The sequence below is a fragment of the Lagenorhynchus albirostris genome, chromosome 1 (assembly GCF_949774975.1).
Source record: "Lagenorhynchus albirostris chromosome 1, mLagAlb1.1, whole genome shotgun sequence".
NCBI lineage: Eukaryota > Metazoa > Chordata > Mammalia > Artiodactyla > Delphinidae > Lagenorhynchus > Lagenorhynchus albirostris.
In genome coordinates this window covers 82147541-82171772 of record NC_083095.1, presented here as the reverse complement: position 1 = coordinate 82171772, position 24232 = coordinate 82147541, and the positions used below count along the sequence as shown (strand labels likewise).

At 34.7% G+C, this 24232-nt stretch overlaps 1 protein-coding gene across 1 annotated transcript in view; it reads right to left on the bottom strand.

Moving 5' to 3' along the window:
* SPRED1 (sprouty related EVH1 domain containing 1) overlaps nt 1–24232 on the bottom strand; it is a 119864-nt gene that overhangs the window by 47674 nt on the left and 47958 nt on the right. Inside the window, exons 2-3 of the mRNA XM_060147016.1 lie at nt 23449–23623; nt 1319–1487 (exon numbers count right to left, since the gene is read on the bottom strand). Of these exons, the coding sequence (XP_060002999.1) occupies nt 1319–1487; nt 23449–23623 (344 nt within the window). The remainder of the gene's footprint in view (nt 1–1318; nt 1488–23448; nt 23624–24232) is intronic.

The window sequence follows — 24232 nt, the reverse complement described above, 5'->3', positions numbered from 1 at the left end:
ATGAGAACACTGATATAGGAAGAATTTATGGGTTCTTGTACTAAAAATGAGTGCTATCATTTCATGGAATTTTTTTCTGAATCAGAAATCAAAGATTGTTTGTTTACCAAATTCTAGTCTTTTAAAGTAGCTAAATACATTATTTAACTTCAGTTTCACACACTTAGCAATACATATTTGTACTAAGCATTTCCACGTTCTTGCCTATGGTTTGTCTCGTAATTAGTTTATTTCTTCTGATTTTCCTACTAAAATGCCATCTTCAAAATATATGAGTCACAATGTTGTCAACACATTTTCATTCAGTTATGTTGTATAAGAAGGTTATTTCTGCTAATATAGATAATGTTTCTTCTTAATTAGAAAAGCAAATCAAATCTTAGTTATGACTTCTTTGGGGTAAAGAAATGGGTTTTAACGTGATTTCTTTTTGTTTAATTAAGCACAGGGCAGTCTTACATGTAAATATTCTTTCTCCCTTTAAAATCTGCAAGCTTTAGAGTTAATGATCTTAACAGATTGGTAAGATATACAGAGGGATAGATTGGGTTGAGGTCTCTGCCAATCCTTATTAATGAAATCAGATAAAGCAGTAAAGAAGGTTTTGCCATAGAATAACTGGAGTTGACATATATTTGATTATTACAAATTTTCTCTTTATAATTACCAAAACAAGGATATGAGTAACATACTCACGAAGAATTTTCAAAGTTCTACCTGACTGCTGCCCTCTTCTTTGAGCTCTTATTTTTAAAACTTTTAAATTATCTGAAGTGTGCTCTCGATGGGCTCTTCAAGATAATACATGTACTGACAGGGCGAGAGAGAGTCATGGGCATATACACACTAACAAACGCAGTAAGGTAGATAGCTAGTGGGAAGCAGCTGCATGGCACAGGGATATTGGCTCGGTGCTTTGTGACAGCCTGGAGGGGTGGGATGGGGAGGGTGGGAGGGAGAGAGACGCAACAGGGAAGACATATGGGAACATATGTTTATGTATGACTGATTCACTTTGTTATAAAGCAGAAACTAACACACCATTGTAAAGCAATTATACCCCAATAAAGATGTAAAAAAAAAAAAAAAAAAAAAAACGCAGCATCTTCGAAGTGCAATAAAAAAAAAAGACAATACATGTAACTGGTATATACTGTGATGTGACAAACATAAAACAGATTAAGGAGCCCATTATTTTATCTTCACCTACAGTCAGCTTTCAAAGCCTAATCTCATATCACAAAAGCTGACTTGCTTGAAGTCACTTCTACTATATATAACTGATAAACAAATTAAGAAAACAGTCAAAATAACCTACCTTGAGAAATATCCTCTATAGCTCTTCGAATGCCTCTATCAAAAGCCCTAGCATCAGCAGGACTTTGAAAGGTAAGACCAAATTTCTTGTCATCAATCTTCCAGTGGTGAAATGTTGGAGTGACCTTATTGTAAATGAGGTCTTTTTTAAGCATACATTCCAAAACCACCTGCCAAAAGTTAAATGCCAAAATTACTATACATATATCAAATGCATCTAATGTAGCTCTTAAATACAAAGGTAGGTGAGAAAAGAGCTGTTATATTTTAATAAAAGCACTCCCAACCCATTAATACAGAGGTCTTGCTACTTAATCTACTCACAAAGTCACTCAATACAGAAATTAAGATGGGATTAAAGAAGATTCTGGGAAGATGGCAGGAGGCAAGAAGCACCAGGAATCTGTCTCCCTACCTAGACAAAACTGACTGGCAGAATCTGTCTGCTGTGACTATGTTAGAACTCTATAGAGTCTGTTGAAAGCTTTTAACTTCCAGGGAAGACATGGACAGTAAATTGCAGTTAATTTTGTCTGTTTCAGGTAGTAGCACAGTAGCAGCACCTCCCTCATCCCAACTCCCAGCCATAGGGCAGGGAGCCCTGCACATGCAAATTACAGAAGCCATGGTAGGTAAAAAGGACCTTATCCTCCAAGTATCAGGGATCAGTGCTCTCATCACTAATTGCTGCTTCTGATCACAGAGGTGCAGACAAGGAGGAGGGTAGCCATTTGCCACTGTTGTATCTTCCCTCATTGTTGCAAGTTCCTCTGCATCAGAATGAAGTGACTTCCAAGGTATTTAAAAAGCCAGCTCCCTTTTTTATCTGTCATTTACCACTTTTTCCCATGATGGGAGCCAGACACTGAAGACTAGGACATTCAAAAATAACTACATATACAGGAAGAATTAGAAAGTGACTATGCATATCCAGGGAAAGGCTCAGAAAAGACATGAAAAAACCTTAAATTTACACCTCGGGCTGATCCTTGGCACAGAGACAACCTACAACAATCAAAAAAACAAAAACAAAAAACAATAACAAAAATTAGGAAACTCCAAGGGAGGGAATAATCTGATTTCCATATTACCATATTCCAAGTTACTATATTATGATTTAAATGTCCAGTGTTCAACAGAAAAATCCCAAAGCATTCAAAGATTCTCCATATCTTATTTAGTTCTTTGAGCATCTTTACAACAGTTTTTTTTTAATAAGTCTTTGTCTAATGATCTGCTGTTGGGTCTTTTCTGGGACATTTTCTGTTGATTTCTTTTTGTTTCTCTCAGTAGGTCATATAGCAAAGTATGACATAAAACAATGTATGAACAAAATGGAAATAACAATAAAGAGGTAGAAAATCTAAAAAGAAACTAAAAAATTCTGAAGCTGAAAAGTAAATAACTAAAATGAAAACTCCAATTAGAGGGATTCAAAAGCAGATTTGAGTAGGCACAAAAAATAAACAGTGAACTGGAAGACAGGACAACAGAAATTAGAGTCTGAGGAGCAGAAAGGAAAAAGACTGAAGAAACACAAACAGAGTCTAAGAGACCTACGGGCAGCATCAAGAGGACCAACATACACATCGTGGGAACTAAAAGAACAAGAAAGGGGCAGAGAGAATATGTGAAGAAAGAATGGTTGAAAACTCCCCAAATTTTATGAAAGTCATGAACATAAACATCCAAGAAGCTCAACACACTTTGAATAAGATGAACTCAACAGGCCACACAGAGACACAGAGATTCTTCAAATTAGCAAGAGAGAAGTGAATTATCACATATAAGGAATCCTCAGTAAGAACGTCAGCAGATTTCTCTTCTGAAACTTTGGAGGCTAGAAGATAGTGGGTGGACATATTCAAAGTGCTGAAATAAAAAGCTGTCAACCAAGAATTCTATATTTGGCAAAAATATCCTTCAAAAGTACGAAGAAATTAAGCCATTTCCAGATAAACAAAAGCTAAGGGAGTTTGTTTCCACTAGATCTGCCCTGCAAAAAATGCAAAAGGGAGACCTACATGGTGAAATAAAATGACATAAGAAAGTAAATTTAAGCCAAATAAAGAAATAAAGGTAAATACAAGGGCAATTATAAAAGCAATATTTTTAACATTGGTTTGAAACTCCACTTTGTTTTCTATAAAATTTAAGAGAGACTATTACATTTAAAGAAAACAATGAATTATTAGTGTAAAAGCTAAGTATTGCTGTAACTGTGGTGTACAACTCCAAATATTGTTTTCTACAAAATTTGAGAGACTAATACATTTAAAAGAAGTATTAATTTATGTTTCTGGGCAAACAGTGTATAAAGATGTAATTTATCAACAAATGAAAGGGGTGAGGTCAAAGCTGTAAAGAAACAGTTTTTGTATGTTACTGAAGTTAAGCTAGTTTAAATCCCAATTAGAGTGTTATAACTTTAGGATGTTAAGTGCAACCTCCATGGTAACCACAAAGAAAATAGCTATAGAATATAAATAAAAGGAAATGAGAAAGGAATTTAAACATTTTGTTACGATCAACTAAACACAAAGGAAGATACGAATGCAGGAAATGAGGGAGAAAAGGCTACTAGGGACATACAAAGACAGCAAAATCACAGAAGTCCCTCCTTATCAGCAATTACTTTAAACGTAAATGGATTTAACTGTCCAACCAAATGACAGAGATTGGCAGAGCAAATAAAAGCACGACCAAAGACACAAACAGGTTGAAAGTGAAAAGATGGAAAAAAACATTCCATGCAAAGAGCAACCAAAAGGGATCAGGGGTGGTTATACTAATATCAGACAAAATAGACTTTAAATAAAAAAGGACATTATAATAAAAATATTATATATTAATAAATGGTTCAATAGGGCAAAAAGATACAACAATAAACATTTAGGTACTTAGTAACAGACTATCAAAATATATAAAGCAAAAATTGACACAACTGAAGGGAGAAACACAGTTCTACAGTAATAGTTGGAGATGTCAATACCTCACTCACATAATCAACAGAAGAACCAGACAGAATATAAAGATATAGAGAATTTAACATAGTAAACCAACTAGACCAAACAGACATATACAAAACACTCTACTCAGCAACAGAACACACATTTTTCTGAAGTGCACATGGCGTATTTTTCAGGACAGAACATATGTTAGGCCACAAATTAATCTCAATATAATAAAAAATATGGATATCATACAAAGTATCTTTGGCCACAATAAGATGAAATTAAAAATCAATAACAAAAGGACAACTGGAAAATTTTAAAAAATTTGGGAATTAACCAACTGATCAAAGAAGAAATCACAAGGGAAATTACAAAATACTTAGAGAGCGAAAACACAACACATCAAAACTTATAGCACACAGTGAAAGCAGTACTAAGGGGAAAATTTAGAAACACCTGCATTAAAAAAAAAAGAAAGAAAAATCTTAAATCAACAACATAACTTTACAATTTAAGGAACTAGAAAAGAAGAACAAACTAAACTCAAACCTAGCAGAAGAAAGGAAATAATAATGAGGGCAGAAACAAATTAGAGAACAGAAAAATAATAGAGAAAATCAATGAATCCAACAGTTGGTTCTTCAAAAAGATTTTAATAAGTCCTTTAGCTAGAAGGACTAAGAAGAAAAAGAGAGAAGATGCAAATTGACACAAATTATAAAAATCAGAAATGAAAGTGGAGACATTACCATCAATTCTACAGAAATAAAAAGCATTATAAGAGAGTACTATGAACAATTGTACACCAACAAGTCAGATAACCTATATTTAACAGACAAATTACTAGAAACATAAAACAGACCAAGACTAAATCAGAAATAAATAGAAAATTTGAATAGATATATAGCTAGTAAGTAGATTGGATCAGTAAGTAATAGATATTGAATAGATATATAGCTAGTAAGTAATTAAATGTCTCTCAATAAAGAAAAACCCTGGACCTGATGGCTTCACTGGTGAATTATATCAAACATTTAAAGAGCTAATACCAATATTTCAAACTTTCCCAAAAGATTGAAGGAGTAAACACTTCCTAACTCATTCTATGAGGACAGCATTGTGCTGATACCAAAGCCAAAGACATTACAAGAAAACTATGTATCAATATCCTTTATGAATATTGATGCAAAAAATCCTCAACAAATGAATGCAAGGATGGTTAAACACATGAAAACTGATCAATGTAATATCCTACTTGAACAGAATAAAGGGGAAAAATATCCACATGATCATCGCAATTGATGCAGAAAAAGCATTTAACAAAATTCAACATCTTTTCATGATAAAAATACCTAACAAGAACTAGAAGGAAACTACCTCAACATATTTGACAACAGTGCCAAGACCATTCAGTGGAAGAAAGGAAAGTCTTTTCAACAAATGGTACTGGGAAACTGGATGTGCACAGGCAAAAGAATGAAGTTGGACCCTTATCTAACACCACAGGCAATAATTAACTCAAAATGTATCAAGGACCCTAAGAAGACCTAAAATGATAAAACTCCTAGAAGAAAACATAGGACAAAAAATGTCATATGTCAATGTCAATGTCATTTCATGACATTGGATTTGGCAATGTTTTATTGGATATGACACCAAAGGCACAGGTAACAAAAGAAAAAATACTAATCACTTCTTCCCAACTCCACATACAGTGACGTTATATTGACTGAAAACTGCCACGGTGGGAATATGTTAAGCTATAAAGCATTTCCTCTCTACAATCCCCCTGCCCTCCCCCACCAAAAGCTGATTGTTAAATTTTACCAGCCTGTCACTGAATATCAGTGATAGTTAAGTCTTGTTATTCTGAAATAAGTAACAAAGAAGGTAACAAAATAATGTCCTGCTTGCTTATAGGCAAAGTGTGTTAGCACCTGGCATTTAACAAAGATTTAACTATCTGTTGCAACAGCCATTTTGCAATAATAACAATAAAATTCATAATTATATTAGGTTTTGGAATTCAAGAAGTTAAAATTGGCATTATGGATTACTGCAACATATTTACTGTATTCATAAACAGTGGGAAAGAGATATGTATTTTAGAAAACTGCTAAATTGCAATTGTTAAAAAAGGACATAAAAAAATGGAGTTTGGTCCTACAGTCATTATTACATGAAAATGTCACTAAATTAATCTTTAATACATGAAAATATTGCTGAATTAGCTCCTCTCTGAAACTTCCCAAAGTTGTTTTCCAACTATTATCTGTTAGATAAATAAAATTTCAACATGATCTATACTCATCTATACCACTTATTTACAAATGGCCATCTATTTTTTTATAGACGTTCCAAAAACACATAGAAAAATAAATTTTTAAAATGAGCTTTAAAATACACTGAGGAAATGGTAAGGATAATGAACTAGTTCTTTTTTTTTTGGCGGTACGCGGGCCTCTCACTGTTGTGGCCTTTCCCGTTGCGGAGCACAGGCTCCGGACGCGCAGGCTCAGCGGCCATGGCTCACGGGCCCAGCCGCTCCGCGGCATGTGGGATCCTCCCGGACCGGGGCACGAACCCGTGTCCCCTGCATCGGCAGGCGGACTCTCAACCACTGCGCCACCAGGGAAGCCCTGAACTAGTTCTTTGACTCATACAAGTACCTATGCAAGAATGTGTTCCACCTAAAAGTCATACAAATACTGAGGTTGCACATCATACACATCATGTTGGTACAAAAACAAAATGTCACCTAATTATGAAGTAGATGTCAATTTATGTCATTAACTTTTATCTACAAAGTAACATTAGGAAATAAAATATATCTTACTGTTCATAGTATGTATTTAACGTACCTTTAAAAATAATTATCATTTAGGAAAAGGCTACTATGGCAGTACCTATTCTGAATTTAGGAATAGGTAATGAGAAAGAAAAGTGCAGGTAATCTACTGACATAACCACTCACCATCTTTGCAGATAATTTAAAAACTATGCTTCCTAGAACATTCTGCATCACTCAGCATTTACATAATTATCAAAGCCTCCATATCTAGGGCATAACAATTTCTCATCTAAGTCACACAATATATTAAAAAGTTGTTCTGCTTCTGACTTTAAGTAGCATTTAAAAAATAAATGCATTCTCATCACACTAAAGACAACATAAATCACACCTTTATTAAGTAATAGGGATAACAACTGTCCATCTCAAATTTTTAAAAAAGATCAATGAGATTAAAAAGGTGTTAAAAAAAAGTAGTTAAAAGAATGTCTCATAAGGTGTGATCAATACTAAATCTGCATTCCAGAAAAAACAAAAATAATTTTAAGAGCTAGAAGGATTCTTAAAAGTTAGTGAATTATGCTGCCTCCCATTTCCACTGCCTCTTCTCAACTATATCAGAACAATGTGCTCTGACTTTAGTTCACTGCAGTTTTCACTGTATTAATTCTGTATCTTAAGATCACAGTAATATTAACAGTAACAGGCATACAGGAAGCAGATTCAAAGTTTACCATATCTATGATTGGAATAACTAGCAAACAAACTGTAGAAAATGGCAATTACATTTTTGCCAAGAGATTACGATCAACCAATCCAGCACTGCCAGGTGAATTATTTATGCTGTTGGAAAAATAAGGTACCCTGATAAATTACTTCTGGCCAGTAGGGAGTTATATCTATTAATTACCAATAAAGTAAAGTAACAGGTGTTCTACAGGCCTGAAGTGGTTACATCTCTCCCAGAATACAAGACCTGCACTCACTCTTAGAACTTTTTTACAAGAGAAGATCTAGTACAAAATGAAATGAATAATTTTAATTTCTGTTAAGACTACCCTAAAAGCAACTGCCAGAAGCCATTAAAAGTATAACCGTAAAAATAGTCTGTAAACAGCTGTCAAACTTGAAACACATCTCTAGCTAATTCTAATTATTAATTGACTATACTTCTTTCTGGGGTTAAGGAGTGATGTGAATTTCATCAGACCTCCATAGTAACCATGAAGGACATGTATAAATTAGAGAAAGATAAATTTGAAAGTAGACTAGTGGCGCTGTCCTTATTTCTACCCTAAAGAAGACTGGTTATATATTAAATTAATAAGCAGAAAAGATATTGAGTGTAAATAACAACTGTAAAGTAAATATTAAGTGTAAGAGTGACTCAACAAGAATAACTACAAAAGAATATGCTGCCAAAATAACTTGACATCAATAACCCCTAATGGATCCACTAAGCACGTGGCTAGTTAACGAAGAAGAAATTAAAGAGTCATGTTTTATAATCAGTACTAGAATACTTTGAACTTTTGGATCATCTACAAGTATACTGGGATTAGAAAAGAATCACTATTTATTATAAACTATAAAAAAGAATAATGGAAAAAAATTTAACTAGAAAAAGCAAAAACAAATTCAAAAGCACTTAAATGTTTTTATACTGACACCTCTAAAAGAAAAAATTTCAGACTTTTACATACCAATATACCTGACTAGGTTTGAGTAGAATATAGTCACTGCAAACAGACTGACTGGAACCACCTTTAGGAAGGGGACTATACCGAAGGGAGAATATTAAGGAGTATTTGGCAGAACAGCTTTGCATTTTAATATTATAGACTCTAAATAGGTCTAAGTTGCTTAAGACATACAAGTCTTTTCTAGCTAAATACTTTTGGAACCATGATTAATAAGATCTTGAAGTCTTTTGAGATAGTGGTAACAAAAAGAACAAATATTCTTTGTCTTTCTTCTAAAAAGGTTAAATAGATATTATGAAAGAACAAACAGATGCACAGATGAACTCTGAATTTAAGGAAAGCGAAACTACTATTAGCATAAATATATTAAAATCTATATAGACGAAGGGAGTCAGGGAACAGAAATGGTTTCCTTACAGTACCAAGCTAAGAGTTAAAAGAGAAAGGAAAAGAAGAAAGGTGGTTAATGAGAATGGATATTCTTCACATGAGTAAAAAATTTCCAAAATAAAGTAATTAAGATATGAATAACAGAAGGAACAGGAACAGTACACATACACTTCCCAAGAAGAAAAATGTTATTAAAGCGAAGAGGAATTTTGGTGTAGAAATTAATTAAGCTTGTGGGTTCTACAGCTTAGAATAGCTGGGTCCCATCTACTCTCCACCACTCATTATCCATCTGACTTGAGAATTAAATAAGGCAATACATACAGAGAACTCAAATAGTGTCTGACAACAGAGTAGATCTTCAATACATACTAGTAGCAGTGGTGATTTTGGTCACAAGGTGATGCCACTAGCCCATAATAGTACAGTTGCTATGAAAGCCTGAGAGGTCAGTATTTACTTTTTTGAGTATGGGAGGGGGAGGAGTTTGAATGATAAATAAAGGTACTCAGGACCTCAAAGAGCTTATGAATAGATTCCGTGAAGCTTAAGTTATTTGATTCTAAAGACAGTGAAAACATAATCTCCAATGATTTTCCTTCTTCTGAAAGAAATTCTAGGATATATTACAAAGAAAAAAAGTGGGGGAGGGGACACCACAGTTACTAAATAACTAAAACTTCTGAAGATATATTCCAAGTTATTTTGGGAAATATAGAGCAAATTACTGGACTGTTTGCCAGAAGAATTTAAAATAGACCAAGCCAAAAATGGGTATAAGTACATTTCTGTTTCACTAATAACAACTAATAATTTGGGAGAGCAAAGTTAAAAATGTACTTTCAAACTACTATATAACTTTATTATAGATGCTACCTTACAAGTAGATAATTACATGTTTACAAAAAGTATTATCTAAGATGTAGTAATAGGTGGTAACTAGACAAATTACTTTAGTAACTTTCTGAAATACCTTTGAATCAAGGAAAAAACATTTCATTTTTGAAATAAAAACTCCATATTCAAGTTAAATTACTTGATAACCAAAATCAATAATTGGTATCTCAAATAGTTGCCTTGTATTATGAACTTTAGTTTTCTGGATGACATAAAAACTAGTATCCTTTATAAAGGACACCAGTGCATTCTATGAAATATGAAACTATATTGTTATCAAATAACACATTTTTACTAATTATCTAGTAATAAAAATTTGTGTTCAAAGCTGGATTCTGAGATGAATAAGATTTTAGAAAAAATTTTAAAAGTAACAGAAGGAACAGTAGTAGTGTTTCTTCTCAAATAATAACAGTTCAGCTACCACAAAAGGAAGGGAGGGAGCCAATAGTTTAAAAATATGTCTATGTCATGAAAGAAAGACTGAGGAACTGCTCCAGATTAAAGGAGCATAAAGACACATGACAGCTAAATGCTACATGATCTTGTACTGAGAGAACAAAAATGTTGTAAGAACATTATTAGAACAGTTGGTGAAACTGGAATATGGACTAAAGTACTACATTTATGTTAAATTTCCTAAACAGGATAATTATACCGTGACTACATAATCAAAACTGAAGGCAGAGCAAAGATTTAGAAAGTAATCAAGAGTACAGTGTGGGACTTCCCTGGTGGTCCAGTGGGTAAGACTCTGTGCTCCAATGCAGGGGGCCCGGGTTCGATCCCTGGTTGGGGAACTAGATCCCACATGCATGCTGCAACTAAGAGTTCACATTCCGCAACTAAGAAGACTACATGCTGCAAGTAAGAGTCCACATGCCACAAGGAAGGTCCCACGTACCGCAACTAAGACCCAGCGCAGACAAAATAAATAAATAATAAAATAAATATTAAAAAACGAAGAATGCAATACAATGTAAGGTTTTATGACCTCAAATTTGAAAATCTAAGTGAAATAGCAATTTCCTAGAAAAATTATAACTTACCAAAACTGATTGAAAATAGAAAACCATTAGAAACCTGTAACCATTAAAGAAACTGGATCAGTAGAAAATGATAGTGAAAGGCGACAAGATGAGGGAACAGGAGATGAGATACAAAACAGAGGAGGGAACTGTCACAATTAGGATACTGCTCTAACTCCTGGTGGCAAATTCTTAGGCACAGGCAATACGCCCCTGCTTCTTTACTTGGCTCTTTCCCAAGTCCCCACAGGCTGTCAGAACTCTGAATTGCTAGAATAAAACTAAATAAGCTTAAACAATTCTCTTCACCCTCAACTGGGTCTGCATAATTTGGAGAGGGGCCTGTACAATTCTGATGGAATCAATCTCAGTGATCTAAGAATTTAACAGCCATGAACCTTTATTAACTGACTTACACAGCAATATCTATGTAACAAAAAAACCATTTAGAAACACAAGAATATCCAAAAACATAATGATAGTTGTAGATCTTCAGCCTTTAAATTGAAGCAAACACACACACAAAAAGGATACATAAGATTTGAGTAATTTAGTAAATAAGGTTAAACTTTATAAATTCAAACCTTTATATTACAGTGAATTGAAGTCTTTCAAAAGGTTACGGATGTTGGAACAAGGAAGGATCTCAAATCAATAATTGAAGTTCCTACCTCAAGAAACTAGAAAAAGGAGAGCAAAATAAACCCAAAACAAGATGAAGGAAGAAAATATCAAATAATAGAAATGAACAGAAATAGAAATTGAAAATAGATGGGGGGGAAACTCAATGAAACAAAAAGCTGGTCTAAAAAAAAAGCAACAAAATTGATAAATCTCTAGTAAGACTGACAAATTAAAAATGAATACACAAATCACCAATTTTCGGAATGAGACGGGATATTGCTAAAGATCCTTGTAGCCTTTAAAACAGTACTTGAGATACTAAATACAACTTTACACTCAAATTAGACAGCTTAGAAGAAATGGACCAATTCTTTGAAAATCACATTATTATCAAAACTCAACCAATATAAAATAGATAAACCTAAACAGTTCTGTAACCATTAAAGACGCTGATTTTGTAATTTAAAAGCTCTCAAAAAGAGATCACTCTTGGGAATTCCCTGGCAGTCCAGCAGTTAAGACTCCACACTTTCACTGCCAAGGGCCCAGGGTTTGATCCCTGGTCAGGGAACTAAGACCCCACAAGCTGCAGGGCGTGGCCAAAAAAGAAAAAGAAAAAAAAAAAGAGAGAGAGAGAGATCTCTATACTGAGATTGTTTCACTGGAGAATTCTACCAAATATTATCAGAGGAACTAACATCAATTTTCCACAAACTCTTTCAGAAAACAGAAGAGGAGGAAATACTACCCAATTCATTTTATGAGGCCACCAATATCTTGATACCAACACTATACAAAGACAGTACCAAAAAAAGAGAAAACTACAGACCAGTATCTCTCATGAATTTAAACACAAAACTTCTCCAAAAATAGCATATCAAACCCAACAATATACAAAAAGATTACACACCATGACCAAGTGGGACTTATTCCAGGAATACAAGGCTGGGTCAACATTAAAAAAATCAATCAGTGTAATCTATATCAACAAGCTAAAGATGTGATCATATCAACTGACACAGAAAAAACCTTTGACAAATTCCAACACCCATTCATAATAAAAAATTATCAGCAACTCAATAAAAATCATCTATAGGGACTTCCCTGGTGGCACAGTGGTTAAGAATCCACCTGCCAATGCAGGGGATACGGGTTCAATCCCTGGTACGAAAAGATCCCACATGCCGCGAAGCAACTAAGCCTGTGTGCTACAACTACTGAGCCTGCGCTCTAGAGCCCACAAGCCACAACTACTGAAGCCTGTGCACCTACTGAAGCCCGCACACCTAGAGCCCATGGTCTGCAACAAGAGAAGCCACCGCAATGAAAAACCTACACACTGCAATGAAGAGTAGCCCCCGCTTGCCGCAACTAGAGAAAGCCTGCGCACAACAATGAAGACCCAACGCAGCCAAAAACCAAAAAAAAATCATCTATAAAAAAACTCTATAGCTAACATCATACTCAAGGGTGAAAGACTGAATATGTTTCCGTTAAAATCTGAATGAGACAAGGATGTCCACTATGACCATTCTTATTCAACACAGAACTTAAAGTTCTAGCCACTACAATAAGGAAAAAAAAAGAAATAAAAGGTATACAGATTGAAAAGGAAGAAATAAAGCTTTTCATATTTGTAGATGACATGATTGTCTACATTAGAAAATCCCAGGGAATCTACCACAAAACCTCACAGTTCAGCAAGGTAACAGGATGCAAGATCAACACACGAAAATTAATTGAATTTCTATACACATACAATGAGCATGCACTAACCAAAATTATAAACACAATATTATCTACAATTGCTCCAAGAAAAATTAAACACTTAGGCATACACTTAACAAAACATATCTTTAGGAGATATACATTGAAAATTATAAAATGCTAATGAAAGAATTCAAAGACCTAAACTGGAGACATACCACATTCATGGACTGGAAGATTCAACACAGTAAATATGTCAATTCTCCCCAATTGACCAACAGGTTTAATACAATTCTTGTCAAAATCCAGTAAAGATTTTTGTTGACATAGACAAGATCATTCTAAAATTTATATGGAAAGGCACAAACCCTAGAATAGCTGAAATAATATTGAAAAAGACGAATAAAATGGGAGAAATCACTTTACCCACTATTTGGACTTACAATACAGCTACAGTAAAACAGTATGTGATACCTATTGCGGGATAGACAGAGCAATGGAACAAAATGGAGAACCTACATAAAAATGCTTAACTTATTTTTTAAGAGTACAAAAGTAATTTAATGAAATGACAACTTTTTCAACAAGTGGTTCTGGAAAAAATTGGACATTTGTAGGCAAAAGAACTGAACCTTGACCTAAGTATCACACCTTATATAAAAATTATTTAAAATGGACCACAGACTTAAATATAAAATATAAAACTATAAAACTTAAAATAGGATAAATCTTCAGGACGCAGGATTAGGGAAAGTGTTCACGAACTTGACACCTAAAATGTGATCCATGAAAGGAAGAACTGATAAAGTGAACTTCATCAATTTAAAACTCTGCTCTGCAAAATATCCCGTGAAGGTTAAAAAGACAATCTGTAGACTGGGAGAAAATATTTAGAAACCATATATCCTGAAAAGGACTAGTATCTAAAATTTAAAAAAAACCTTCAAAACTCAACAGCAAAAAAAACTAACAATCTAATGAGAAAACAGGAAAAGGACACAAACAGATATTTCACCAAAGAAGATACAAATAAGCACATAAAAAGATATTCAACCTTAGCCATTAGGGAAATGGAAATTAAAACTACAACGAGCTACCACTACACACGTATCAACACGACTAAAATAAAAAATACTGACTACACAAATGCAGGCAAGAATCCCTAGAAACTGGATTGCTCATACACTGCTGGTAGAAATTCAACATGGTACAGCCACCCAGGAAGAAAGTCTAGCAGTTTCTTATGAAACTCAGCATAAAACTACCATACAACCCAGCAACTACTCTTGGTCATCTATCCCAGAGAAAAGTCAGCACCCAGATCTAGGACTTCCAAGTCTCCAGAACTGTGAGAAAATAAATTTCTGCTGTTTAAATCAGCCAGTCTGTTGTGTTTTGTTATGGCAGCCTGAGCAGACTGATACAAGAAGTCTAAATCATACCATCACAGTGTACACCTTAAACTTAAAAACAAAGAAGCCTAGTACACAGAAGGCTCTCAAACAGCTGTTGATTAATTAAAAGAATAATATCAATCAACCAATCAACTAAAAGCATGCTACATTCAGATTATAATTTAGTAAGGAAATATTTAGAAAACTATTAAGTAAGGTCAATAATTTGAGATCAAAGATTTTGGGCTTTAGCTATTAGGGAGGCTATTATCCATTATAATAGTTTAGTGGCAATGGGAATGTAATGGAAAGGTTGTGAAATATATCACAATCAGGTATAAAAGGGAAAGATGAAGCCAAGATAATCATGATGAACCTGATAGACTAGATCAACCAGTATAAATCAATAACTAAAGAATGAAATGTTAGTTCAAAACAACTGAATAATAAGTATTAAGCTGACATTTTCTAAAAAGAGGAAATAATAGCAACCAGGAAAGTAATATGGGTTACATTCTAAATCTTAATTTTCAGGAAACCGCTCACACACACACAAACACAGGAAACCGCTAACATCCCCCCTGCCACACACACAGCTATTTTTTGCTCCAAAAGAAAGAGAATAGAAATGCAGCAGGCAGGTTTTTTTCCCCTTCAAGGAATATTAGTAGTATTAAAGAATGAACTATTTTAAAACTGCTGGGAGAAAGTCACAAAATTCATGGTTGTACAGAAAAGTAATTAATAGTATAATTTATTATCTTTTCAATGGATTGACCCTAAAATGAACAGGTGATTCTAAACTAGATGAATGTTATTATTATTAGCATTTCTTTCAATTACAGTCCTTCACAGCAAAACTGGTTTGCCCAAGGTGCTTCCTCTAACTCAATTTTCCTATTTGTCCATCTGTGAGTTACCTGTGACAATAAAAGGGAAATTGTTTCTGCCATTATTATTTCCTCAGGACTAGCAAGCTGTATGTACACATTCTCTATTCCACATACAACTTGTAGTATACTATCTTTATAGTATTTAATTAATGTAAAAGAGGGGCTAGCATTTCTCTAAGTTCAATGCATGCTTTTAGTGAACGATGAGTAACTCAGTAAGGCAACATCGTGGAAGTGTTGTCTTTGGGAAACAGGTAGATAGATTCAAGGAAGTAAGGGTCAGATTATACGAGTTTATTGTGGTGAAATTAAGGAGATGAAATTGTATCTAGGAATTTTGGGGAAACTACTAAAGGAATATGAGACCCAAGCTTTAGAAAGTTCAGTATTGTAAGCAATACAAAAGTTGGAGAGAGGTGAAAACTGGGCCTTGAACAAATATTAGAAACCTTATCTGCAATAATACAGACAAGACTGAAGAGGGGTAGAGATGAAAAGGATGAAACAGAATCAAGAATAAAGAAGACCTGATTGAATAAATGGAGGAATCACTCATACCTAGGTTTATGACTATTTTTTTCTATCTATCTATCTAGTTATGACTGTGTTGGGTCTTCGTTGCTGTGCGCAGGCTTTCTCTAGTTGTGGTGAGCGGGGGCTAGTCTTTGTTTCGGTGCGCAGGCTTCTCATTGCAGTGGCTTCTCTTGTTGTGGAGCACGGGCTCTAAGTGCGCAGGCTTCAGTAGCTGCGGCACACGGGCTTCAGTAGTTGTGGGTCACGGGCTCCAGAGTGGAAGTTCAGTAGTTGTGGCACGTGGGCTTAGTTGCTCCATGGCATGTGGGATCTTCCAAGACCAGGGCTCAAGCCCATGTCCGCTGCAGTGGCAGGCAATCGGATTCTTACCCACTGTGCTACCGGGGAAGCCCTCTGACTATTATTGATGCATACTTTGATATCATTCACCAAATCCATGAAAAGTCCAAGATCTTATACAGTGTAGCATAAGAATTTGAGTAAGAATATAGATTTATCCTACTTTAAGAATACTGAAGATTTAAAAATCTGAACATATAAACTAAAATATAAGGCCTTGTTCATTATAGAAATCTTTATTCAAATGTTACCTAGATCTTCTCAGTAAGGCCTTCCTTGGTTATTCTAAGTAAAACTTTAACTAACCTCCCCACAAAAAATCCCCTACACTCCTTTTTCCCCAGCACTTAATACTTTCTAGTATTATGTATAGCATAATATTCATTTACTTATTTATTTACGGTAGTATTTCTCTGGCCCTCACCACAATGTATGTTCCCTTAGGAACGGGGATTTCTGTCTTTGTCCATTTACATATCCCCAGTGCCTAGAACAGCAAATATCTAGCAAATAGTAGATGCTCAATAAATATTTGTTGCATGAAAGACTCACCTTTAAATACTGAATTTTCCCTTTTAACAATGGGTATTCAACAAAGTTCCTTTAGTGTAAGGTAAGATTAAAACTCAGCAACAGGGGCTTCCCTGGTGGTGAAGTGGTTAAGAATCCGCCTGCCAATGTAGGGGACACGGGTTCAATCCCTGGTCCGGGAAGATCCCACATGCCATGGAGCAACTAAGCCCATGTGCCACAACTACTGAAACCCGTGCTCCTAGAGCCCATGCTCCACAGCAAGAGAAGCCACCGCAATGAGAAGCCCGTGCACTGCAACAAAGAGTATCCCCCACTCGCCACAACTAGAGAAAGCCTGCACGCAGCAACGAAGATCCAATGCAGCCAAAAATAAATAAATAAAACAAATAAATTTTTTTAAAAAAACAACTCAGCAACATATTTTCCACTGAAATATCAATGAAAGAGTGGTTTAAATGACTGATAAGGAAAATTCAGATTGGATTTAAAAAGAAAATAATAAAAGATACTAAATATAATAAAAGAATTAAAGAATAATAAGAATAAAATAATAATAAAGATAATAAAATAATAAAAGACGCCAGAAGGAATCTAGCGAAATGAGTGGCACAGATAATAGAGTAAGCATCAAACTGTACAGCAAGGGATGGGAAATAAAATAGAAATGACAGGAAATTGTAAAACTCCTCAAATGGAAAAGTTCTGGTAACAACCAGATCCAGGAAAGTAGCCTGCTGAAATGAAGACCAGAAGGTCAGGCCATGCAAAGAAAAGTAGCCAAGAATGATGATGAGGCTCAGATGTGGAAAAGTTGGCATTTAGAAGGAATTGCTAAGATCAGTAGATGAAAATAAAAGCTAAAGGATGGTGTTCTGAATGGTACAGAGTATCAGTAAAAAAATGTCTATATGTGGGTTATATAGTAACATTCTGTGAGGGGAACAAGGAACAACAAAAATGCTGACACTACCTCTATTCCCACTCCCACTTATTTCCCAACTCTGTGATATTATGGTGAACAGGAAAACCAGTATCTTTCAAGAGACAGAGCTGCTGAGTCCTAAGGGTAATGCCAGTTAACAGAATTGGTTTTTTAGTGGAGGAAGAGTACTGTAGAAGGACTGATGTTTCACAATAGAATAATTCACAGAGGCACAGTGGGAAAGGCTAAGCAGAAAATTGTTCTGTACTTTATAAAGTTCAATCCAAGGCAGAAAGATATTTCCCTGGTCTTTTGGGGTTTCCCATGGTGGAAAGGAGGATGAGTCTCATTTTTAATAAAGCTACTGCTATGCTATAATCATTTTATTTTCTTCTTTAAAAATACTCAAGTTTTGCTTTAGGCTCTAATAACTGTAAAGAAACTCCATTTTAGAAATGTATCTTTTTAAACAACAGAACTATTATCTCATAGGCATTTTAATTTTTATAAACCACTTTTATCCACAACCTAATTACTTATTAATCCAAAACAACAATTCCTTAATCTCTTTGGCAACTTCCTAAACTTGATATCTCCTGCTTTTTCCTTTCTTTGTTTCAATTATTATACTTAGTATAAACTCTAAGTTTATAATGATAGCTATAAGTTTGCTTTGACATTGAACAGTGCCTTTTTCTATTTTCCACAGAACATCTTAAGTACAGAGGTTGTGGTTGTAAGTCTTACTGTATCTTTCTATGTAGCCCACTCGATTTTTGTCATCTCTTAGCACACAATATGCTTTAAAAAGCACAATAACATTGATTAGTAAATTTACAGTATTTTATTGTCCTACAATAAAAGCTTAAGAATGGCTAATTTAGATCCCCACAGTTATTAAAAACTTTGTTTAGTAGTAAATATTTTAGCAAAAATTTAATATCATTATTGAAAGTTTATTCAGGTACTTATAAAGACTTTAAAAGTGTATTATAGTTCAGTATTTTAGATTTTCCTATCACATACAATTCAACTAAAAATGATCAAATAATTTAACATATACATATGGTAAGATGACAAAATGTTTGCTTATAAAATAGCAATGTCACACCAATAGAGAAGAGCCACTACAGAAAAATGAATGCAAAAGAGAAAGTTTCTATCATGGAGATCTGAAGCACTACAGTAAAGATTATTTATACAAATTAACAGTTAAGTTTTAGTTAGCATTTAAAAAAATGTGATCCAAGATAACACTAATTTATATTAAAGAATTAAAGGGAGAAATCAAAGCTATAAAGATTTAGAAGGAAATGGATGATACAACTCATACATATCAAGAAAAGGGGTTCTGAGAAGCTATCCTTGTCAAAGACCATTCCATACATCCCTAAGTATCTGGGAGAAAGTACTTTCATTATCTTGGGCTACAACACCAAAGCCTGGTGTTTTTTCAATTTCTCCTGAATTATCAATAAAGTATGAAAGCCAATTACATAAAGCAGTGCTTTCCAACTTATTTCTCAGGCATACTCAGAAAAATAACAATTATAAGGCAACCAGAAAAGAGAAGGAGCCTAGTGGTTAAGAGGCAAAGAGACTTGGAGGCTCCAGCCACTTTTACCTATTCATGGCACATAGCTTGGGAAGCTCTAATTTAGATTAGCAACTTGGGAAATAAACTCTACCTTTGTAAGTATCACAAAAACAAGCAAGTTATAGGTAAGCATCAGAGGAAATAATTTCAGGTCACTCTGAATGAATGAATACTGAGCAAATTATACAAAATACCACCTTCTTGAAAAATCCTCATCAGCCTGCTCTTGATTTGTGCTCCCTTTCTTATCAAAAAAAAAAGAAAAGAAAAAAAAAGAAAAAAGAAAAAAAGAGTGAAATATAACCCTCTGGGAAGTGTAACAAGACATTTTTAGTACAAGTACTTGTAAATCTAAGACTGGAAAAATCTTCTACTAAATGCTTCGTTCACTCTTCAGAAAAGCCATCTTTCATCTTCACTACTGTAACTAGTATTTTGACTATTATAAGCCCTCTTTAAAATATTATCTAGGGCTTCCCTGGTGGCACAGTGGTTGAGGGTCCGCCTGCCGATGCAGGGGACACGGGTTCGTGGCCCAGTCCGGGAGGATCCCACGTGCCGTGGAGTGGCTGGGCCCGTGAGCCATGGCCGCTGGCCCTGCGCGTCCGGAGCATGTGCTCTGCAGTGGGAGAGGCCACAGCAGTGAGAGGCCCGCGTACCGCAAAAAATATATATATATATTATCTAGTATTTCTTTATTAGCTACACAAGTGGCTATAGGTACCTCATTACTAATTATCCATTCTTTCTTAAAGGACACAAGTTTTTTCCTGAGGTATGAGGGGTAGGTATCTCACTTCATTTCTAGAATTCATCCAAGGTAGAGGACTCTAAGATGTGACCCACAGACAAAATGGGTAGAGAACACAGTTTGTAGCACTATCTTTTACATGATTAACTATTACATAGGAACAATATTAAAGTTCAGTTTACTCATCAAGAAGGATATTAAAGAAAACTATCATTAACTTTATAAACTTATAGATTCAACAGTCACAGTGTACACCTGTTTTATATTACTAGAACCCAGAAAAATGGATTAAAATAAAGCCAATCAATAAAAATATCTATAGAAATGGACATTAATGACCCCCAAATGCGGTGATAATGTAAAAGAATAATACTTCAATTCTGTAATTGCTTCAGAAGTATCTTAGAAGTGTATTATGCAGCAGAAGGGGCCAATTAACCTGCTTATTTCAATGTCACTGTCCCATTTGTCTTGAGACTTCACAAGACTGCTACTTTCAATTTATGGCCATGCATTATTGCCTCTGCCTTTGGTCATACAATTTCCCCATAACCTAAAATGCTTTATTATAACTATTCCCTACAAGAATTAAGACAATCCTCCAATTGAAAGTAATGTTTCCTTTATGTCTACACTGAGGTATATTTATCATTCCTGTTTCACAAATAACAAGCTTCCTCGAGGAGAAATGGTTAAGTGAAACAACCGTTTTGATTCCTAGGTCAGTGCTTCTATCAAAAGAACCTATTTTCTTGTTAGTCTATTATGATTCTACACCTTAGGATTAAGTTAAGGCCCTTTTTTATGTCCCACATTAGGAAATAAGTTTGTATTATGTCCAAATCCCAGGCTTACTCTCTCTAAGCTTATGTCAAAGCCACACTCTGAGCAACCACCTAAAACATTAATCTGAGCTTATCTCTGACCAGCCTCACTCCTAGTGATGCAGATTTGGTTCCTTATTTAATTTTCCTCAAGTAAACTGTCCATGCTCATCAATATAGCCAATAGAGTAGTCCCTTGGTATCCACAGGGGATTGGTTCCAGGACCCGCCCCCCAGCCCCCACTGATACTAAAATCTGCAGATGCTCAAGTCCTTATATAAAATGGCATAGTATTTGCATATAACCCACACATCCTCCCTCCCATATACTTTAAGTCATCTCTAAATTATTTATAATACCTAATACAAAGTAAATGCTATGTAAATAGTTGGCAGCATAAGGAGAATTCAGGTTTTGCTTTTTAGAACTTTCTGTAATTTCTTTTCCAAATATTTTCCATCTGTGGTTGGTTGAATCCAGAGATGTGAAATCCATGGATACGTAGGGTCGACTGTGTTGTTTCACTCTGATATTTTTTTTCCCTCTTTTTCACATCTAGGTCATCTTTTCCTTGTTCTTATGCTTTTTCTAGCAAGCTTTTTTTTCCCTCCCTTTCTCCACCTTTGACTTCTTTCTTCTCTTTTTCCATCTTTACTATTAAAAAATGCTTTAGATTGTCACTATTTTATTCAGTTTCTAAAATCTACAACTTCTTCTCCAACACTCGCCAATTATCAACAGCTCAGACAAAAAGCACTACACTCCAGGATGGGTCACCATAGGCTCTCTCTTAGAAGTCTACAAGCCATATTTTAAATAAGCATCAGTATATGTTAGCCACCATGTTATCCAAGGCCAGAACCACATTTAAATATTTAAACTTTTAGAGATGACATGTTAAATTTATCATATATACTTCTGACTTCAAATGGGGTTTCCTAGTCCTAAAACCACATTCTGGTTAATTGAGATACACAGTAGTAAATCCTAAACTCACAAAAAATTAGAGTTAGAAGGCTTTCAAGACGATTTAGGAAAACTCTCCAGTTAACTGAGACAGAAACTGGAGCACAGACAAGTTAGGCAACTTTTAAAATTACTGAAATAATTCAATAGTAAAAAATATCCAGAAACCAAGAACCAAAATTAAAAGTAGTATAAAATGTTCATGTATAAAAGAATTATTCAACACTTAAAACACATTTTCAATAGAAATAATACTATAGATGCTGAATGAGCTCACAAACTAATCCACAGATATATAGTTAAAGGGAATAACAGTTATGTTCAAGAGTCTTGGAAATTTTGGGCACTTTTATTCTCTTTTTGCTTCTAAGTTGTATGCTCTCTGCTTAATGCAGGAATGACATTAACATTACTCAGCTTTTTAGATATGATTTGTTTTTGGCTCACAAATGAAATAAAAGAGAAAGAGCTTTCTACACTAATTAAGAGAGAGTAGACGTCTAACATTATCAAAGGTTAGATTCAATTTTTAAATATATGAATGTAAGAAAACACTTGTCTGGGTGGAAGATAGTAGAGTTAAAACCTAGGATGGCCACCAGGTAGTCATATGATGAGCCTAGATTGATAGGGGATGAAGAGAAACAATCTGAGAACACAGGAGTCTAGGATAGGGGCCAGCAAAATGTTTCTATAAGGGGCCAGATATTTACAGTCTCTGTTGCAACTACTCAACTCTGTCACTGCAGCCAGAGACAAAATGTAAACAGATCAGCTTGGCTATGTTCCAATAAAACTTTACTTATGGACATAGAAATTTGAATTTCATATAATTTTCATGTTCATAAAATTATTACTCTTTGATTTTTTCCAGTCATTTAAAAATGTAAAAACCATTCTTAACTCATGGGCTGTACAAAAACACATGCCAGGCCTGGATGTGGCCTGTGGACTATAGCGCCAACCTCCAGTCTAGGCAACAGTGGGGAGAAGGGGAAGATGGTGCACCTGGGTTAATAACTAGGGGGACTATTCATGAATGTTCTTGCATTAAACCTAACAGAAAAGCAGCTCCCCTCTAACACATGCACATTAACGTCAGTCCCAGCTGCAAAGAAACAGGCATATTTTGCTGTCTTTAACTTTAAAAGAGCTACAGAAACAATCATTGATCCTGGACAAAAATAATTTTCATAAATAATAGTATACTAATCATAATTTTAAACAGAAAATTCATTCTATAGAATTTTAAAATTATAGCAATAGATGCATTATTCATTACCATTTTGTCCCTGAGTCGCTCTCCACGGATAAAAAAGTCAGCACAGCCATTCTCTTCCTGGTGAGGGACTTTGAAGACAGTGACGCAGCTTAGTCCACTCCCTCCAAGTGGTAACCATCCACCACTTGAGTCATCCCGGGTCATCACCACAGCTCGCACTCGTGCATAACTATTACTAAAATAGATGCAAAGATTAGAAGTTAGCTTTTCCATAAACAAAAAACAGCCAAGGTATCAGTCTTGCTTGAGAAACCAAAGACCACATCAATTAACGTGTAGTAACTAAAGTGTTTACTACTTCCATGACAGTCCACAGACAGTAACCTGATTGAAAAAGATCAAAAACCACAGAGTAACTGACTTAAAGGTTAACTTATTTTGAAGACCAATCTCACAATAAAAGACTACAGATCGATTATTTCAATTCATCATTTGAGTAGTTCAAGCACATCTGATTGCCATGGAACATGTAACAAAGGATCCCAGAGACAAACACGGTCAAACTACAGTCTGCCATCACATTTATCTAATATATGTCCACCTCCTACAATATAATCAGGACAAATTACTGCTGTATCTTAGCACATTTAATTGTGACATCTGTATGTTTCTAACATATTTGAAATATAAGTAAAATGCTGAAACAAACATGTTTATTAGCTCAGACACATTTTTGATTATTTCTAACACCTGGGAATCTAAATCACAAATATATATAAACATGTTTTATTTTAGTAAGTTATCAGATAAATTGGTCTTTCATGCCCTCTTTTTGGCAGACTAT